This window comes from Lepidochelys kempii, chromosome 7, assembly GCF_965140285.1.
Source record: "Lepidochelys kempii isolate rLepKem1 chromosome 7, rLepKem1.hap1, whole genome shotgun sequence".
NCBI lineage: Eukaryota > Metazoa > Chordata > Testudines > Cheloniidae > Lepidochelys > Lepidochelys kempii.
In genome coordinates this window covers 77,858,454-77,877,256 of record NC_136386.1, presented here as the reverse complement: position 1 = coordinate 77,877,256, position 18,803 = coordinate 77,858,454, and the positions used below count along the sequence as shown (strand labels likewise).

Below are 18,803 nucleotides of genomic sequence, written 5' to 3'. Positions count from 1 at the left end.
GTTTTATTTACTATTATATATTTATTTATTTTATTTTCCTCACAGCAAAATGGCTGACCAAGTATTATTATTTTATCAAAGACAATTGGTTAATAACATAGTAAAAACATCCTGATTGGATAATAATTAAATCAGAGTTTCAATATCATGTGCTACAAATAGCTGCAGGAGACACATTAAAGAGCTGCTTACAGCTTGCTAGCCTCAATCTGAGTATCACTGCTCTAACCTGAAGCATGATACAACATCCTTCACTGCGATAGCAAATTGATAGCCTATGCAACCAGTAACCGAAAGAAAAAGGAACTGTGATGGTCTGTAGCAGTTGGAGGGAAGAAAGAGACCCGATTCTGATCAGTGCTGCCTTTTACAAACAGCCATCTTCTGACCAGTGCTAATGCTTAGGAGCACTGGCATTATACCTGCCTCTGGAAATTTCCACTACATGCATCCGACGAAGTGGGTATTTGCCCACGAAAGCTTATGCTCCAATACGTCTGTTAGTCTAGAAGGTGCCACAGGACTCTTTGCCGCTTTGGCATTATCTAGTGGTAGCCCATTTAATGAGAGGACTGGCTGATGGGGGGCAACTGCAAATGGCAATCTGCTATGTGTTACACACCATCCTGTTTCCTTGCTCCCCGACATGGTGCTAGCTGTGAGACCTGGCTTCCTTTAAAATAAATTCTCATCTGTATTAATATGAATTGTTGACAGATTTTAATTTGCAAACCAAGATGATGATATAGTGCAAGTAACCTTTGCAGATTTTCAATTTTTTGGAAGGTAATATGGAAAGTTAACTAAAATTCATATTTCCCACAAGATCTTAAGTATAATGCACAGATAATATTTCCCCACCTCCCCAAGTAGCAAGGTAATATATTTCATGCTGTATTTCAGTGGTAAGTGAGATATTTTATAATATATATGTAGCTTCCTTCTGGAAGAAAAGTGCTTTATAAATAGTAATTCCTCTGTCAGAGAGAATGCACTCTTTGTAGGTTAATCTTTAAACTACTACAAGCTAGTTAAAGTCCGATTTTTAGTTCACTTTAATAAGCATTAAATTCATATCCTATTTGAACAAAGGACAGTAGCATCCTGCAGTCTACCTTTTTACATATTCAGGTGTATCTGAATTCTTTAACTACATTTATCAAAAAGTGCACATCGCTATTGATTATATCCCCTTCAAGATGACCAAAGAAGGATATCTAATTATTTTATTTGAAATCTTTCCCTCTCTTTTAGTTGTACTGTGTTCACCTTAATACACAGATGCTCCACTTAAATAAATGTTTTTCAGTGGAATGTTGAAAAGCTTTATACTCTGTAAGCATTTTTTAATTAGGCCTCACAACATCTATATGATGTAGAGAAATATCATTATTTTACAAACGGGATGACTGAAGCATGTATGTTAAGTGACTTTCAGGTCATACAGTGAGTCAATGTCAGTATCTGAATTAGAGCTCACCCTAATCTTCTGGTTGAATGCACAATCCAGTATGCACCAATTCATTCCAGTATTCTCTTTTATGTAGGAAAAAAGGATACTCATTTCAAATACTGAAGTAGTCTTACTGACTGTGTAACGATTAAAGACCTAGGGTACCACGTGCTTTTGATGATAGGCAAATTCTTAGTTCTTCTAAAAAAAAAACTTAATACGATTTCTGTGCTGTTATTAATTTGGATACAACATTTGCTCTCTTGACAATCTTGTATGTATCTTGATATCTAGGAATGCAACATTCAAGAAAAGATTGACTTTGAAATCCGCATGCGAGAGGGAATCTGTAAACTGCTTGCAGTGAGCACCCAAAAAGACCAAGTGCTGCATGCAGTTAAAAACCTGATGGTTTGCAATGCTCGCATACTTGCCTACAAGACAGAACTACAGAAACAAAAAGAGGAGCCAGTCTCGTACAGAACAGGAGGATGGTCAGTAATAATCTCTAGTGTTTTGTTACAAATTGAGAATTCAATGGCAAGCTATAGGTTGTGATTTAAAAAAATAAAATAAAAACTGTTTAGGTAATCGTTTGTGTTGTATCAGGAGGCTTACCCAGAAAATTGGATCTAGTAATGGCTTGCCGCGTCCCACCCCATCAAACTCCCCCCGCCCCCCTTCGCTCCCCCCCCAAAACAAAAACCTACAGGGACTTGATCTTTTCATTGTACTGGAACATTAAATCTGCATTTCATAACCTCCTTTCAAGCTACTGGATTTGGTATTTCAGAAAATGTAAATTGAGGTAATTTGTTCTCTACTAAAACATATTATGGGCATTATCCATTAGTGTTCAAGATGTAAGTGTGGGATACCCTGATGAGCATGTTTTGTACAATAGAAGTTTACATTGAACATGTGCAGAGATATCAGGTTATATGTGTGAAGGAACAAAGCATGGAAAACCTTATGGGTAAGGCTGTACTTGAATTGCAGGATGATTGTCAAAAAATTGCAGCTGAGTTGCAGACAAGTCATGGAAAATTGCAGAAAAGTAATAAAGTCCATTATTACTTTTTCGCGATTTTCCGCTGTTGACCACCTGGGGATAAGAGCGGCGGATCCCGCTGTCGGCCATGTGGGGCTGAGAGTGGGGGCCCGGGGCTGACAGCGGGAATACGGGGCTGAAGACAGGGGCTCCCGCTCTCTGTCCCCGGTGTGGCTGGGGCTCCCACTGTCAGCTCCACAGAGAGAAGGGCTCCTCCTGTCAAAATTGCAGTGCAAGACTAATATTGTGGAATCCTCAATATTGCAAGCTAAGTAGGGCCTTACTTATGGGAATATCTCCCAACTAGCATACCTTTATTTCTAGTTTTCAATCTTTTACTCTTTCTAAATGTACTTTAATGATCGACTGTACACAGTGGTTAATTGGTACCCTCTGCTGGCCATTTTAGTTAATTACAACATAGTAATCAAAATACACAGTTCTTCACAAACATGAAGACAAATGCTTTGTTGAAAATATGCCCTAATTATGACTCCTGAGTGAGTTAAAGTATGACCAGTTTACTTGTATAATGTTGCTCTGCAGAAGGGACTAGAACTTGTATAAAATATTGAAGAGTGATATAGAGCTACCATTTCTTTCAGATTATCATTTTAATGAAGTATTATGTAGCAATTCAGTGCAGAAACTCTTCAAGCAACTATGTGCTTAGTCCCAATGAACTGTATCCATAGCAACAAACTTCTAACATTTTGCATCTAGAAATGTTGCCTTTTGGGGGTAAATCTAGCTAATTTTATTTTTTGGCCAGATTAACCCTGATGATTAAAGCTAATTTTTAAAATTATTGCGTATGCACAAAACCACAGTACATTTTATGGCCTCATCAAACTTTTACCAGTTATATTGCTTTTTCACATTAAGTTAAAGACTTACATTCTTTTCTTTCTCCATCACCAAAAGCAGAAAGACCAAATATTTATGCTGATTCTTAGATCTGTGGGCTTTTGATGCCATTGACCACAAGGTAGTGGTTAGGGTAGATAAATACCTATGATTTAAAAAAATTAAATAAAAAAATCCATTTTTTTTATTTAAATCAGATGTTTCATATTTAATTTTTTTTTTAAGAAACCTGTTTAAAATGAAATTTGAATTAAATACAAAATATCGTAAGGTCTAAACTTATTACAGTTTCTTAAAATATGCTGACTCCATGGGCCTCTATCAAAAACTTTGAGTTAAAGGCTGCTTTTCTATATAAAGAAAGATATTTCCCCTACTAATTCTAGATTTTGAGGCCAAGCTTTATAAATATGGCACAGTAGGTCAGTCTAACTTAAAAGATTGTCTTATTGTCAAGAGACTTAGGCTAGTAGGAACTTAAGCTTCGATCACTTTCATTTAGGAATATTTAAAAATGTTCCCCAACTGACCTGAAATAATCAGTTAAATTCGCTGACTACAGTTAATCCTACTGTTTAATAAATCATTTAGTTGTAAATATGAAACCTGGTTTGATAAGAGGAGTTTATGTATCCAAAACATTTAAGATTGTGTTGTTTAATAAAAATACATTTTATATGCTGTTTTGTATGTTTAATTAAATTCAAGTTACTATCCTAACGCAGCTTGACACAAATCTTGAGCAAAACATTCATTATTTAGTAAATAAGCAATATATTATTCACTATTTTCTGACATACTGAAATGTACAAGTAATGAGAATCTGAAAACATTAAACTATATAATTGTTTAAATAAATGTATATAGCTATAGTGTATCCTCCTAGGTAACAAAAAGATGTACCAAATCTAGTGTAAAGGCTCTATGTACTTGTAAATCAACATGTCATAATGGCTATATCAGCCAATGAGAATGCACCATTCTTTAGACAATAACTGACTTACAAATGCCAAAGTTGATTAAAATCCATTATTTAACTTGATACTTTCCATTAGGTGATTTAAACCAATCCACTTTGGTAGTGGTGATACAGTTGCAGATCAAAGCATAGATTCTTGGAGATACATTTGTGTGTGTGTCTGGTTTTTTTGGGTTTTTTTTTTGTCAGCGATTTAGAGAACAGCACTGGATGGCTGCTTGTCCACCCAAAAAGCTCTCTTTGACAGGGACTTTATAGAGTTCTGTCTCATCCCCTTTCAGAGGGCACCTGAAACCATTAGCTTTGTGTTACAGTTCCATCAGTATTCTGACAACATTTGGGGCAAGTCTACACTTACAAGCTGCAATAGTGCAGCTGCACCGATGCAGCTCTCGTGCTTTAGTGAAGACGCTACTGCACCAACAGGAGAGCATCTGCCAACAGTGTAGTTAATCCACCTTCACAAAAGTCGGGAGAAACTTTCCCATCGACATAATGCTGTCGATACAGGGGGTTAGGTTGGCATAACTACATCGCTCAGGGGAGTGGATTTTTCACACCCGAGTGATATAAGTATACCAATGTAGTATAGACCAGGCCTTGGATTTTGTCTCTGCTTTGTTGAATGGTCATAATGCAGTCAATCATCTGTACCAGTGTCTGGCATTTGGCTGAGATTTAATCCAGGTAAGACTGGTGGTGCCTGAGGGCTATGGGAGGCAATTGGTTGTAATTGTGGAAGTGACTTCTGCTCTCTCAAATGAGTGATGTGCTGACCTCTTCTTACTTAGATTTACAGTCTAGGTGTCCTAGCTGCTTCTGGATGCCCAGATATCAGTAGTGACTAGGAACTGTTAACTTAACTTGGCCAGGAGATAAGAGAGGTTGCAAATGGATGTGGCGCTCACTACTGTTCATTCCTTTGTTACCTCCAAATTGGTCCACTCCACTATGATTTACATGGGACTACCTTTTGAAGACACCTTGGAAACTTTAGTTAGTACAGAATATGGCTGGCCCCATACTTAGTGGTGGTTCTCTCAGGGAACACTTCACATGCTTCAGAGATTGTATTGGCTCCTGATTTGTTTCTAGGTTCATTTCAAGGTGTATTAATTAGAGTTTTTCCCTTATCAAAACCTCAGGTAATCTGCATATTAATTATCACCCAGAAAACACAGCACTTGGAAATAAGAACGTCTGTTAGTTGAGGAGGAAATGTTTATCTCTGCAACTTTTAATATGCTCAAATGGAGAAAGTAAATTATAGTCTCTTCACTTGTGTGTGTGTGTGTGCGTGTGTGAAGGAAAGGGAGAAGCAATAGACATAACTAGATTCTCTTGGAGTTGGAAAATGCAGGGAAGACAGATCTGCTCACTTACCCTTTAATGTCCAGTTTACATGGTTTAAGGATCCAATCCTCTGTGAAATTAGGGAAGTTTACAATATCTTCCTTCAAGAATACACCAAACCGAACAACTTAAGCATGGGCGCCTCTACAACCAAAGGTAGCCAAATTCTTCTTTAAAGAAAAGCATCTGGACTGAACACATGTGAAACTTTCATCTTAAACCTGTTCAGTTGTGGAAGTTTTAAAAACTGCTAATGTTGTTCAAAAGCTTGCTTTTAGAGGTAAAAGTACATTATTCCAAGTCTTCTGTTTCTTTTGGCAGGTGTTCAGATGTTCGGACTAAAGAGCGTGCAGCATGTAGAGGAAAGGTTGCCATATCAGGTACGCAACTGGGTTGCATTTTGTTGTAAATCTAGAAAAATCGAATAAGTTATATATATTAGCAGTTCTCAATCATTACACAGTATATATGATTGGACAGTGTTTTTCATTTGGCCAAATATACAAACAAGGTGAGATTTTAAAAAATGCCTAGATGGTTTAGGACAGGTGTCGACAACCGATGGCAAGCGAGCTGATTTTTAATGGCATGCTGCTGCCTGCCAGGTCCCAGCCGCTGGCCCCACTCAGCCCGCTGTTGAACCCAGGCTGGCAGCGGGCTGAGCGGGGCCGGGTCCAGGACCCTGGCAGGCAGGAGCGTGCTGTTAAAAATCCTGCCCACCCCAGCCCGCTCTTCTCCACCCCCCTGCGGGGGCAGGGTGAAGAAGCTTGGTCCGAGGCTGCTGCTGCAGGGCAGGCAAGCTCTTCCCTCCTCCACCTCTTCCCCCAGCGTGCTGGGTTCCTGTCCCTCCTCCTCTCCCTCCCTGCCGCCGATGAGCTGATGGCCCTTGCAAGGGAGGGGCAGAAGCGGAGCCGCAGCGCACTCGCCGCTTCGGGAAGGAGGCGGAGAAGAGGTGGGGACTGGGCCTTGGGGAAGGGGTGCATATCCCCTCCAGCCCCCTGCCATGAGCCGCTCTGGGCAGGGGGCTGGGAGCATCTCCATGACCCTAGCCCACACCCCCAGCCCTCTTCCCTGACCCCTACACCCCCACACACACTCCCAGCTCCCTACACCCCCCCACGACCGCATTCCTGACTCCTGCACCCCCCACACATACCCAGCCCCCCCCCCCACACACACACCTCATGCCCCACATTCTCACCTCACCCTGACCACTAAACGGGAGCTCCTGGACACACACACCCTCATTCCCACTTGCACCCCTTGCACCAAATGGGAGCTGCCCAGGTAAGCACTCCACACCCAAACCTCCTGCCCCAACCCTGAGCCCCCTCCCTCATTCTAGCTCTTGGCCAGGCCCTGCACTCCCACCCTCAGCTCAGTGCAGAGAGAGAGAGGAAGAGAATGGGCTCGAACCAGGGAGAAGGTAGGTACCTGTTCTATGTGGGCAGGGCCAGGATCCCAGACCAGCAGCGGGCTGAGTGGCAGCTGGCTGAGCTACTCAGCCCACTGCTGGTCTGGGGTCCCAGCCCCTGGGGTTCTGGCTGTCGGCCCCTTGCCAGCCGGGGTCCTGGCCACAGGCCCCGCTCAGCCTGCTGCTGGCCTAGGTGAATGGAACCCCAGGCTGGTAGCGGGCTGAGTGGGCCGGCAGCATAAGATCAGCATTTTAATTTAATTTTAAATGAAGCTTCTTAAACATTTTGAAAACCTTGTTTACTTTACATACAATAGTTTAGTTATATAATATATAGACTTATAGCGAGAGACCTTCTAAAAAACATTAAAATGTATTACTGGCACGCAAAACCTTAAATTAAAGTGAATAAATGAAGACTCGGCACACCAATTCTGAAAGGTTGCCGACCCCTGATTTAGGAGGATAAGCTGTTGCCTTTCAGTGGAACCCGTGCTCTTTAGTAATTTGGGGGGGGGGGGGGGGGTTTGAAAACCCCACCCAAGATCTTCCTACTACTTTGAAGGACTTTCATATTATGGAATGCTTTTGTATTTGCCTAAACGCTTATACACATTTGAAAGGTAAATATATTCATTTACTTAAAAATACATGAGTTCAAGTCTTGGGATAAAAATTTCAAAAGTGCCCGAATCCCTTTGAAAGTGAATAGGATTTGTTAGGAGTTTTTAAAAATGTTTTCCGTGATCCCTCATAGCCCAACTTCTACATGATCCTATCATGAAATCTGTAGGATCTTATTATACAATACAGTAGACACTTGTTTCCAGCAACACCTTGTAAGAGCAACCACTGCTTAGGAGCAACATTTTCCCTGGGAGCACTTTCCCTACTGTGAATTGTGAACAATTCCCATAACAGCAACAGCCACTTAGGAGCAACATAACAAAAGGGCACCAATATGTTGCTACTGATGAGCATCTACTGTAATAATACTTAACTTTTATTTAACACTTCATCAGTACATCTCAAAGTGCTTCACAATCCTTTATTTATTCTCAAAACACTCCTGCGGAGTAGTGAGGTAGTATTATCCTCAATTTTCGGATGCACCACTGATTTTTGACATGATTTGACACAAGATAAGTACAGGGAAACTGAAATGTTAGATTCCAAATGTATCTTTCAAAATTTTATGATAGGAATTGAGGTTCTTCCGACTTGATGAATCAAGTGTTCAGTTACTGAACGCATTTTTAAAAAGGTTATACTGTAGGTTCTGTACCTAAACAAGCACGTGTACATGTTGGGCCAGCTTTAGCCTTAGTGTAAACATGTGCTACTCTGTTGACCTTATGCCATGACTAAGGCTATGATTTTGGCATGGGTATTGTTATTAAGTCATGGACAGGACATGGGCAATGAACAATAAATCATGGATTTACTGAAGCCAGCGCCATGGGGCTGAAGCTGGAGCCCCGAAGCTGGAGCCCCAGTGTCGCAGGGCTGAATTATTGAAATTTTCAGGAAGTCACAGAGATCTCATAAAATCACAGAATCCGTGACTGACTTGTATCCTTAACCATGACTTAGGTTGGTTCATAGTGTGGTTGCTGCTGGTGCCTGCGAAAATCTGGTAGACATTGACAATGCTTTTTCTAAATCACTGTTTAAATGAGCAATAAACACCAAAAAAACACAAGTTACAATGACTCTATTTTTTATTACAGTAGAGACAGTTTAAAAGTAAGTTAAATTTGTCTTTTCTTTTTTGGGGTGTGTGAAATATGCTGTTCTGTCACCAAGGCTTAATGGAATCTTCTAATCATTTTGTTGGATGCTAGGGCACATAGAATAGACTCAGAAGGGTAGCAGCTTTATCTCAGCATGGAGTGGGGAATACATTCGTTATCCATAATTTTTTCTTGCTTTTATATTGTTTTCATGCATTTAAATCCCCCTTGCATGAATAAACTATATAATTTATCTGTTTTACCAATTACTTTGTCAGCAGACAATAAATTAAATGTTGATCAAAAAGCATAACTGTAATTTAAAGGTCTGTTTTTATAATGATCTATAAATAAAATGTCAAAAGGAATCCTTGGATTTAAAACTGATTAATTGTACTACATGAATGTATCTAATTTAAATCCATATGGATTTACAGCTAATTGTAACTGAAATTAAAATGTGTGAAAATTGATCTGAATTTTTGATAAATGGTTTACAAGTATCATTTTAAACTTGTTCAAGTAATTGAGTGTCTATATCCTGATGACTTTTTCTGATTAAGGCGTAAATTTTTCATCTTTCATAATGTCGAAGGAGGCATACAAAAGTACTCTTAATTGTTAGCCAACGTAGCAGTCATTCATGACTTTCTATGTTAAAGTTTCAAAAACTTTTCTACTGTAACTCCATTTCCATATATTATAACTTTTAGACCTTTTGTCTTTTAAGGCTGAAATTTTCCATGCTCAGGTTTTTTTTAAATTTGAGAGATTCCTGTAGCTTTTTGAATTAATAAAAGGAAAATGGACAAAAACACTTTTCTTATTTTAAAAACCTTTACTTTTAGACAGCTAGAATGACTGAAATTTTGAAACTGAAAGGCAATTTCAGAAAGTGTCTTGGCTTAGTTTGAGGTATTTGGCATTGATTTTTAAAAGTTAGGATCATCTAAAATTGTATACTCACCATCCACTGTATCAGAGGGGTAGCCGTGTTAATCTGTATCCACAAAAACCATGGGGATTCCGGTGGCACCTTAAAGACTGAAAGAAAATTCATCAGGTCTCCTGTACACACTTAAAAATAGATGAGCCTGTAAAGCTCCGCCATTGTGACACTTAATATTGTGAATCACACCTTAATCTTGCCTAAATGTAAACATTTGAATTTAATGTAACTCCTGAAACTCTTTCTACAGTTATTCTGGTTCATCTTGTGTCCCTTTACCACAACCATAGATTTTTCCAGTGTTGGGCACGTGATATGGCCTGATCTGTAATCCTGGTGAGATCTTTCTGGTGCACAGTTCCTCCAGGAGCCAGAAGACCCACAGATGTTCTGTGGTTTGCAGTTCACCTCAGTCATGTGTGTCTAGGTAGTTGGAATAGCTTCCCTTCTGCATATTGACTTTTGACCTGTCAGCTCTTGATCGGAGTCATTTTAAACATCTCCAGGTTAACCAATCTTTTTCTGCACCTGCGGGAAGGTGTTTGGCAATGTAGATGGGTATTTGGCATCTTCATTGGGTATGTTGAGCCATTTGAGCCACATTTCCACTTGTTCAGCTGTCAGCATTTTTTTTAAGTGATTCTGTTGCAGTTAGGAAGCTTTTCCGAGATTTCAGGCAACTAACTGCTATGACCATGAAGCAGATGTCTGCTCTCCTAATAGCCACAGAAGCTATTTGTTTTAGGCATCATATGATGTAGCTGTTAATTCAGCACATGGTCCAGGTTCTTTGTGTGAGCTGACCTTTCTCACATTGGACCTGCGTATTCAGCTGTCAAATAGCAAAGTGCAAGTGCAGTGGCTGTTAGTGTTGCTGGGTTGGTTCCCCATTTTGAATTTGCAAGTTTACTGAGTATGTTGTTCCGGGCACTAACTTTGCCTTTTGTCTTCTTCATGTGTGCCTTGAAGGAGAGAGTACCGTATAGCGTCACTCCAAGGTAGACAGGATTTCAGTGTTGAGCAAGCGGTACCCCATTCCAAATGATGATGAGCTGTATATTGGCCTCAGATGCTGAGGATGGAAGAGACTCGCTTGTGTTTTGGCTGTGTTGGCATGCAACTAGTTCCTAGTGTAATAGACTAAGCGCCCAGATGGTGCTGATATTAATGTAGCTTACATCAGGGTGAGATCCTTGGCTGGGGCAGCAACATATAGATCATTGGCATAGATAAAACTTCTTGTGTTGAGCTGGAACAGTTGATCATTTGTGTAGATGTTGAAGAGTACTGGCAAGAGTATGCTTGCTTGTGGTAGGCCATTTTCTTTTGCTGCTATAAACTCTGCTTCCTGCGTAGTTCAATGTAAGAACATCAGTGCTCTAATAGAGATTGAACCAGTTATACAAAGTGGTGATCTTTCAGCATGTTGTATTTTTTAGAGAGGAGCCTTCAGTAATTCATTATGTCATATCCTGCTGATAGGACAACAAACACAGTGCCTGCTACCATATCCTTTTCAAGGCCATCTTTGATGTATTGGCTGATGTTTAGCACTTTTCCCGTGCATGATTTTCCTGGGTAGACTCCACCTTACTCTGGGATTAGGTGCTTTTCAGCAACTGGTGGTAGATGATTTAAGATGTGATGCTTGTACAGTTTGCAGAGGTGATAATAGTGATATAGGCCTGAATTTCTTCAGAAATACCAGCTCCATTGCATCCTTCTGTAGCTTCAGGAGTGTCACAACACATGCTCATTGCTTTGTGTGTGACTGAGCACATGTTAAACAACTTAAGCAACCAGGTCTTTGTTGCTGGTCCGAAGTGTTTGATTTGGTCAGTCCAAATGTCAGCTAGTCTGGTGGCTAGATTCTCTAAATCTGTAAATCATGCTGAACACCTATGACTACAATCTAACCAAAGTATTTCTATGCGTGCAGACCAACTCAGTCATCAACATAACCGACTGACTGTACCTGAACATCAAAGCAGTGTCAATGTCATTCAAAATGGTCCTCATCAAGGCCAGCACTGACAATAATATCAGCAAATGTCAAAGGGCTCTGGTGTGCAAAACACAACCTGATAGCCAAAATGTGCACGGACGACAATTGTGAAGAACTGGTCTCTGCACTAATGGAGGAAAAACGGAAGTCATGGCAGAATCTTATTGAGAGTACGGATACGACCCATAGCAGCAAGAAAGCATGGATTACCATCTGGAAGCTTAACAATGACCCAAGAAAGGCAGAGCAACAATACAATGTTCTTGAAGACCAGGTTGTACACCAACTCCTAGAAAATAGCAGGGCACCAAACAGACAACCCAAGATCCAGCTTGAGTAGCAAGAAGAGCAGGAAACTTACAATTTTGAGGCACAATGTAAAATGACCAAATTAACCTCCAGAATAACACCCTGAAGAATGGCAAAGCTGCTGGTCTAGATAACATACGTACTGAACAAATCAAACACTTTATAACAACCTTACTGCTGGTCCAATGAAAACAACAAGAAACCTTGGATGAAAAGTCCTCTGGGAATAACTGACTAATGGGACTTGCTGCAGAAGTATCTGTGTATTTTTTCTGTATACTTTCTGTACAGACCAATTCCACAGCTAGTAAAATTCCTATATAAAAAGATGTTAAAGATTTTTTTAATGAAAGCCAGCATATTTGCACTAATGCCGTTCACTGATGCCATCTCAAGTCACCTAAATATTGCATGCTCTTTATAAAGTTGCCGTATTGTACTTCTGGAGCCAACTTTGTTTTATAGAGTTCACTTCACGTGGCATGTATTTGAGGAATAAATCTATAAATAACAATAGGCACTGCTGTCTGCCAGTGTCAGATAAAATTGAACTTATCAGGGAAGATGAAATAAGAAGTTTGTTTAAAGAAATACCAGCTCCATTGTTAATTACCAAAAGCAAGTGACTTAGAAGAATTAAGCTGCTCTGCCTTTAGCCCTTTAATATGGTTATAAAGTAAAAGGTAACTTTTTCTCTTAACTAAAAAGGGCTGTCAAGTGATTAAAAAAAGTAATCACGATTAATCACACTGTTAACCAATAATAGAACACCATTTATTATTTTTGGATGTTGGTGGAGTCAGATGCCGCCAGCAGAAGGTTGATTTTCCTTTTTGGTGGTTCAGGTTCTGTAGTTTCCACATCAGAGTGTTGCTCTTTTAAGACTTCTGAAAGCATGTTTCACACCTCATCCTTCTCAGATTTTGGAAGGCACTTCAGATTCTTAAACCTTGGGTCAAGTGCTGTAGCTATCTTTAGAAATCTCACATTGGTACCTTCTTTGTGTTTTGTGTAATCTGCAGTGAAGTGTTCTTAAAATGAACAACATATGCTGGGTCATCATCCGAGACTGCTATAACAGGAAATATATGGCAGAATGTGGGTAAAACAGAGCAGGGGACCTGCAATTCTCCCCAAGGCGTTCAGTCAGAAATTTAATTAACACATTATTTTTTTTTAATGAGCGTCATTAGCATGGAAGCATGTCCCCTAGAATGGTGGCCGAAGCATGAAAGGGCATATGAATGTTTAGCATATCTGGCACATAATTACCTTGCAATGCCAGCTACAAAAATGCCATGCAAATGCCTGTTCTCACTTTCTGGTGACACTGTAAATAAGAAGAGGGCAGCAATATCTCCCTTAAATGTAAACAAACTTATTTGTCTTAGCAATTGGCTGAACAAGAAGTAGGACTGAGTGGACTTGTAGGCTCTGAAGTTTTACATTGTTTTGTTTTTTGATTCCAGTCATGTAACAAACAAAAAAAAATCTATATTTGTAAGTTGCACTTTCACGACAAAGAGATTGCACTACAGTACTTATATGAGGTGAACTGAAAAATACTATTTTATCATTTTTACAGTGCAAATATTTGTAAACAAAAATAATATACACTTTGATTTCAGTTACAACACAGAATACAATATATATGAAAATGTAGAAAAACATCCAAAATATTTAATAAATTTCAATTGGTATTCTATTATTTAACAGCACAATTAAAATTGCAATTAATGGTTTAAATTGCGATTAATTTTTTTGAGTTATCGAATCAGTTAACTGCGATTAATCAACAGTCCTACTAAAAAGCTTTTTTTAATTTTTGTGTCAAAGGTGATCCAAACTTGGTATGTAATTGCAAGTGGTATTTGTTCAATGACTGGCAAGGCAAGAATAAGCACTTGCCACACAAACTTCTCCCAGTTAGCTTTAAATATAGAGGGTTTGTCTGTCTTGTAGCAAAATGAGTGGTTACCAGCACAAACATAGCAAGAGTATTTCACGTAACATATCTTCACTGTAAAATGGACTTAAATATCACTCAGAGCCACATTCCAGCAGCCACTTGGAGATGTTATTTCAGATATTCTTAAATAAGATTATGAACTATGCTGGGATAAAACATTTCTAAAGGAGAATGACACTTCATATTGAGCTAGTTAAGTTATGAAGTTTCTTTTGGCATTAGTGGTAGTGATTGAATTAGTTATGCTATTTGTTGGATCGAAAGAGTAGGCCATACTATGGCCAGAAATAGAACGGTAGAAAAACAGACCAGAAATATTCTGTGTTTTATTTGGACCGCAGGTCTACACTGTTGCTTATAACTTAATTTTTCCTTTTCTTCTTTAGATATTCGCATACCATTAATGTGGAAAGGCTCTGATCACTTCAACAATAAAGAAAGTATGTTAGATTTTATTGAACTGTTATATAAACAGGTAATGTTTATCAAAGTTTAAATTGGACACGGAGTGGAGACCCTCCTTTTCACTATATCTTTTTGAGAGAATTTTGCAGAACTATGTACTATCTGCACTACTGCACAGTAACTCTTACCCTGAAGGCAGTGGTGGTAGCCATTTAAAATAGGTTAGAATTATGCAGTTTCTATTCATTTAAATTGCTACTACTGAGAAAGTGCTGTGGAGAAGCCTGGGCGTATCTGAGCTGAATGAAATTCTAATACTGTAGTTTAGGTGGATGTTGGAGATGCTTTTGAGAGAGGAAGATTGAAACTTCAGAGGAAGAAATAGAAAAGTGGCACCACTAAGTTGACTAACAGCTGAAAAAATTCTGAATAAACTTGTTGTATCTTTTTTCCTGAATTTGAAAGCATATTTGGTGGGAGATGCCTTTACCAGAGAAGGATTTAAATTAAAGTTCTCTCTGTTGGCGTTGAGTGGATTATTTGGTAGTCTTCACAAATGCATGCACTTCGCTATGTAATGGAGATTAACCCTAAATCTGTTCCAGCTGTCACCTGGCATTGATTTCACTTTGTTTTCAATAGGGTCAGAGGGGCTTAGTATGGCAAAATACTCTAATCCATTAGTGCATTCATAATATGGTATACACTCTGGTGTTCAGCTGTTTTGGTTTGGTTTTAATTGATCTTATTGAGCACAAATACTTTTTACTGAAGTATTTGAAATTATTAGCAAATATTATAGATGCCTGTAGAAAGGAATGCTTGAGTAGAGGTTGAAATTAACTTTTCTTTCTAGAAATGTTGCTTAGCAGATGCAGCAGCTTTGATGGTTCAACTACAAAATGCATAACACTCTAGGATGTATAATTTATGATTACAAGAATTCTTTGATAACGCATCATAGATTCAAGTTAAATTTCATTTGAAACTCATTTCAATGTCTTCATTTACAGGAAAACTTTAACGTTGTGTTACATAACGTCTCTGCTAAAACATTTCTTTGGTTCTTCCCCAGGATCACCGCGCTATGCAATTTTTTGCTTATTCAAAATGGGAGCTGAGGTTTTTGATACAGACATGGTTATTGTGGATAAGGCAATAACTGATATCTGTTTTGAAAATGTAACCATATTGTGAGTATCAAGTTTTGTTGAACAAAGTAAACATGTTAACTTTTGTCTTTTTCTTATGAAACAAGACATGATGTGATATGTACATACGTCTTGATCCAATAGCTACTGAAATAAATGGAAGTTCTTCTGATGACTTGGATGGGTGGTGAATCCTTCTCTTTACCCAAGGAATTTGGGCTCCTATAGTGATGCTATATTTAGCTAGATCACTTGAACTATATGCCTTTTCCATTGTGTCATATTCAGAAATGTTTTACTGTGATTTAAATGAGTGGGGCTGCTGTGTGTGTGCGTGTGTGTGTAATTAAATTAATGCATTAAAACTGAAAGTATTTTACAGAACTTCATGTAAACGAGAAACATTAATACTTAAAATGTTGGATACAATCACCACATAAGGCAGCTATCATATTTTTTTTCAGGGATCCCATAGTTCACCTTCTTATTGCCACTAGGTACTGAAAAACAAACAAACTCTCTGCTTGGTCTTCCACTGCACCTTCATGAGCCTGTGCCACAGCCACCATCCTTCTCGTTGTGAAAACTGGACAGGAAGTTATTCACCGCCCATTAAAGGTGGAGGAGGAATTGGGCTTGTATTCCTTTGTGTGTTTTTAACTTATAAAGAAAGGTTGTGAGGCACTTAGTGGTTTTTCCCCCTCGTTTTTAATTAAATATTTGAATCATATCTACCCTGGAAGCTCTCTGGTAACTCAAGAACTAGTTAAAACAAAAGCTGATAGACTGAAAACTGAGAAGTTGAGAAGGAAAGGGATTTCTAAACAGACTTTAAGAATGTTTTTTGTTAACACCTGTTCAAATGAATATGTAAGGCAAAGATTTAACTCCACCCATTAAAGGGTAGGAGAGCTAACAATAGACCTGTAGTAAGTCTTGCAGCAAACCACAGAAGACTGTTTTGATATTCCAGATGTTTCAAAGGTTAAATAATTTTTATAAAATCTTTATCTTTATGAAGCATAAATAAGTAGGGCAAAAAACTACTTAAAAATATTTGTAGATCATCATAAGCCAACTCCTTAATTGCCCAGGTTTCTGTCTAACAACTCGAGAGAACATTTCAATTCATTCAGCTGTTGTTGATACATATAGCAAAGCCACATTAGAGAATGCAGGGCCTTTGGAGAAACTAATCTAAAGGCATAGTTTAAACCAAACAATCTCAGTGTGTTAAGAATAATTAATTTATTTTATTATACACTTTTTTACTATTCATGTAGTTTCATTTACAAATCTAGACTTTGGTAACCATCACTTAGAAATGCTGTATTTTTAAAAAATTGAAATTTTGATAATGAATAGAAATGTCACTTTTTAGCATTCAGAATATTTATCCATTTTTTGCCTTGTGAATCTAATCTAAAGCTTCAGCATTGGGAGTTTAAAATTAAATTGTATGAAAAGCCCAAGCATTTTGTAATCCTTCACAAAAAACTTAACCGTTTTAGATTGCCCAAGTGTCCTTGCTATTAATGCAATGACTAAAAATCAGGTAGGCCAGTATTAATATTCACAGCAACTTACATGCCTTTGCAGCCAAACATGGTAATATTCAAACTCATTTATGCACTGCAACAAAATCTTTATTAATTTCACACACAACTTTCTGTGATGCACATATTTAATTCCTTACAGTCATACTCTCAAACAAACTTGAACTTCAGCTTCAAGTGGATTGAGATATATTTGTTACCGAGGTGTATGTACTGGTACAGCGTATCATGTTGCTTGTTCGTTTGGATGCCTTATCTGCATTTCCATAATACATTTGGCTTTCTCACGTTTTAGTCTAAACTTTGAATTTCCTGTGTTTTTATAATGTTTGTTTATGGGATAATTATAACATCACTATAATTTCTATTCTTAAATTGCTGATACATACTCTTGTCCTTAATTCCATTTTAACACACAATTTGTTCTGGCAATCTAATGGAATTCTTTACCTTGATGAACAGTATACATTATTGTACTTTCATTCTGTACTCAGTTAATTCACAAATTATCCAAAAAAATTGTTTTCAGTGATGAAGCGGGGCCAGACTTCCAAGTAAAGTTTGAAGTGTATAGTTGCTGTACAGACCAATCTTCAACTATAACAAACACTCCTAAGAAGCTAGCCAACAAATTTAAGACATCCATTGGTAAAGCTACTGGAAAGAAAATCAACTCTTTGCAAGAAGAAGACAACCCTGAATCCCTTTCATTCACTGACCCAATCATACTGTAAGCTATTTTTTCTTAATTATGTTTCTTGTAGGCTAAAAAATCTTGTAGAACTTTAGAAAATTGCTAAGATATGAGTAGTTCAATATATGTCCATGTGGAACATAACTTTCATTTCAAGAGAAAATCAGAATGCAGGAGTGAATTCACATCATGTACATCAGCCTTGGGTCCTGATTCTGACCTTAACTACATGAACAGGTATTACTTCATCACCACACTGCTGCAAAAATTGACTATTTTTTACAAGCTACATAATCGATTTCTTTTTTAAACAGACATGAGAAAACGTACATGGTGGTAATCAGCAGGTGGAACACCACAACTGCACACCGTGTAGTGTAGAATAGTTGACAAATATTTTGACTGAGGTTTTCAAATTGGGGTGCTTAAAGTTAGGCCCCATAATTTATATAAATAGAAGTGGCCTAATTTTCAAAGGTACACAGTACCTTCTGTTCTCTTTGACTTTAGTGAGATTTGTGGGTGCCAAGCACACTTGATATATTTTAATACTGCTGTTGGAAATCTTAATTCTTTAATATTAAATGAAAAAAACTATTAATGTAATGATTAGAGGTTTTAAGGTGGGAAAAACCTAGTAGACCTCTAGTCCACCTTTTGTGCAGTACTCAGTACTGTCCCTACTGAATATCCGAGTGCCTTACAGAACATATTGTGAATAGTTATTCTGAATAACTTGTGCAATTAACTAAAAAAAAATTAAAAATTGAGATTAATTGCAATTTTAATCATACTGTTAAACAATAGAATACCAATTGAAATGTATTAAATATTTTTGGATGTTTTTCTACATTTTCAAATGTATTTATTTTGATTTCAACGCAGAATACAAAGTACAGTGCTCACTTTATATTA

General features: G+C 38.0%; 1 protein-coding gene across 3 annotated transcripts in view; it reads left to right on the top strand.

Annotated features, from left to right (window-relative positions):
- RTKN2 (rhotekin 2) overlaps positions 1-18,803 on the top strand; it is an 89,098-nt gene that overhangs the window by 36,239 nt on the left and 34,056 nt on the right. For 2 of the 3 annotated variants that reach the window (XM_073353426.1, XM_073353425.1), the window contains exons 2-6: positions 1,748-1,947; positions 6,025-6,083; positions 14,469-14,522; positions 15,563-15,680; positions 17,724-17,924. In XM_073353426.1, the coding sequence (XP_073209527.1) occupies positions 1,748-1,947; positions 6,025-6,083; positions 14,469-14,522; positions 15,563-15,680; positions 17,724-17,924 (632 nt within the window). The remainder of the gene's footprint in view (positions 1-1,747; positions 1,948-6,024; positions 6,084-14,468; positions 14,523-15,562; positions 15,681-17,723; positions 17,925-18,803) is intronic. The other variant, XM_073353428.1, reaches the window with a different exon arrangement.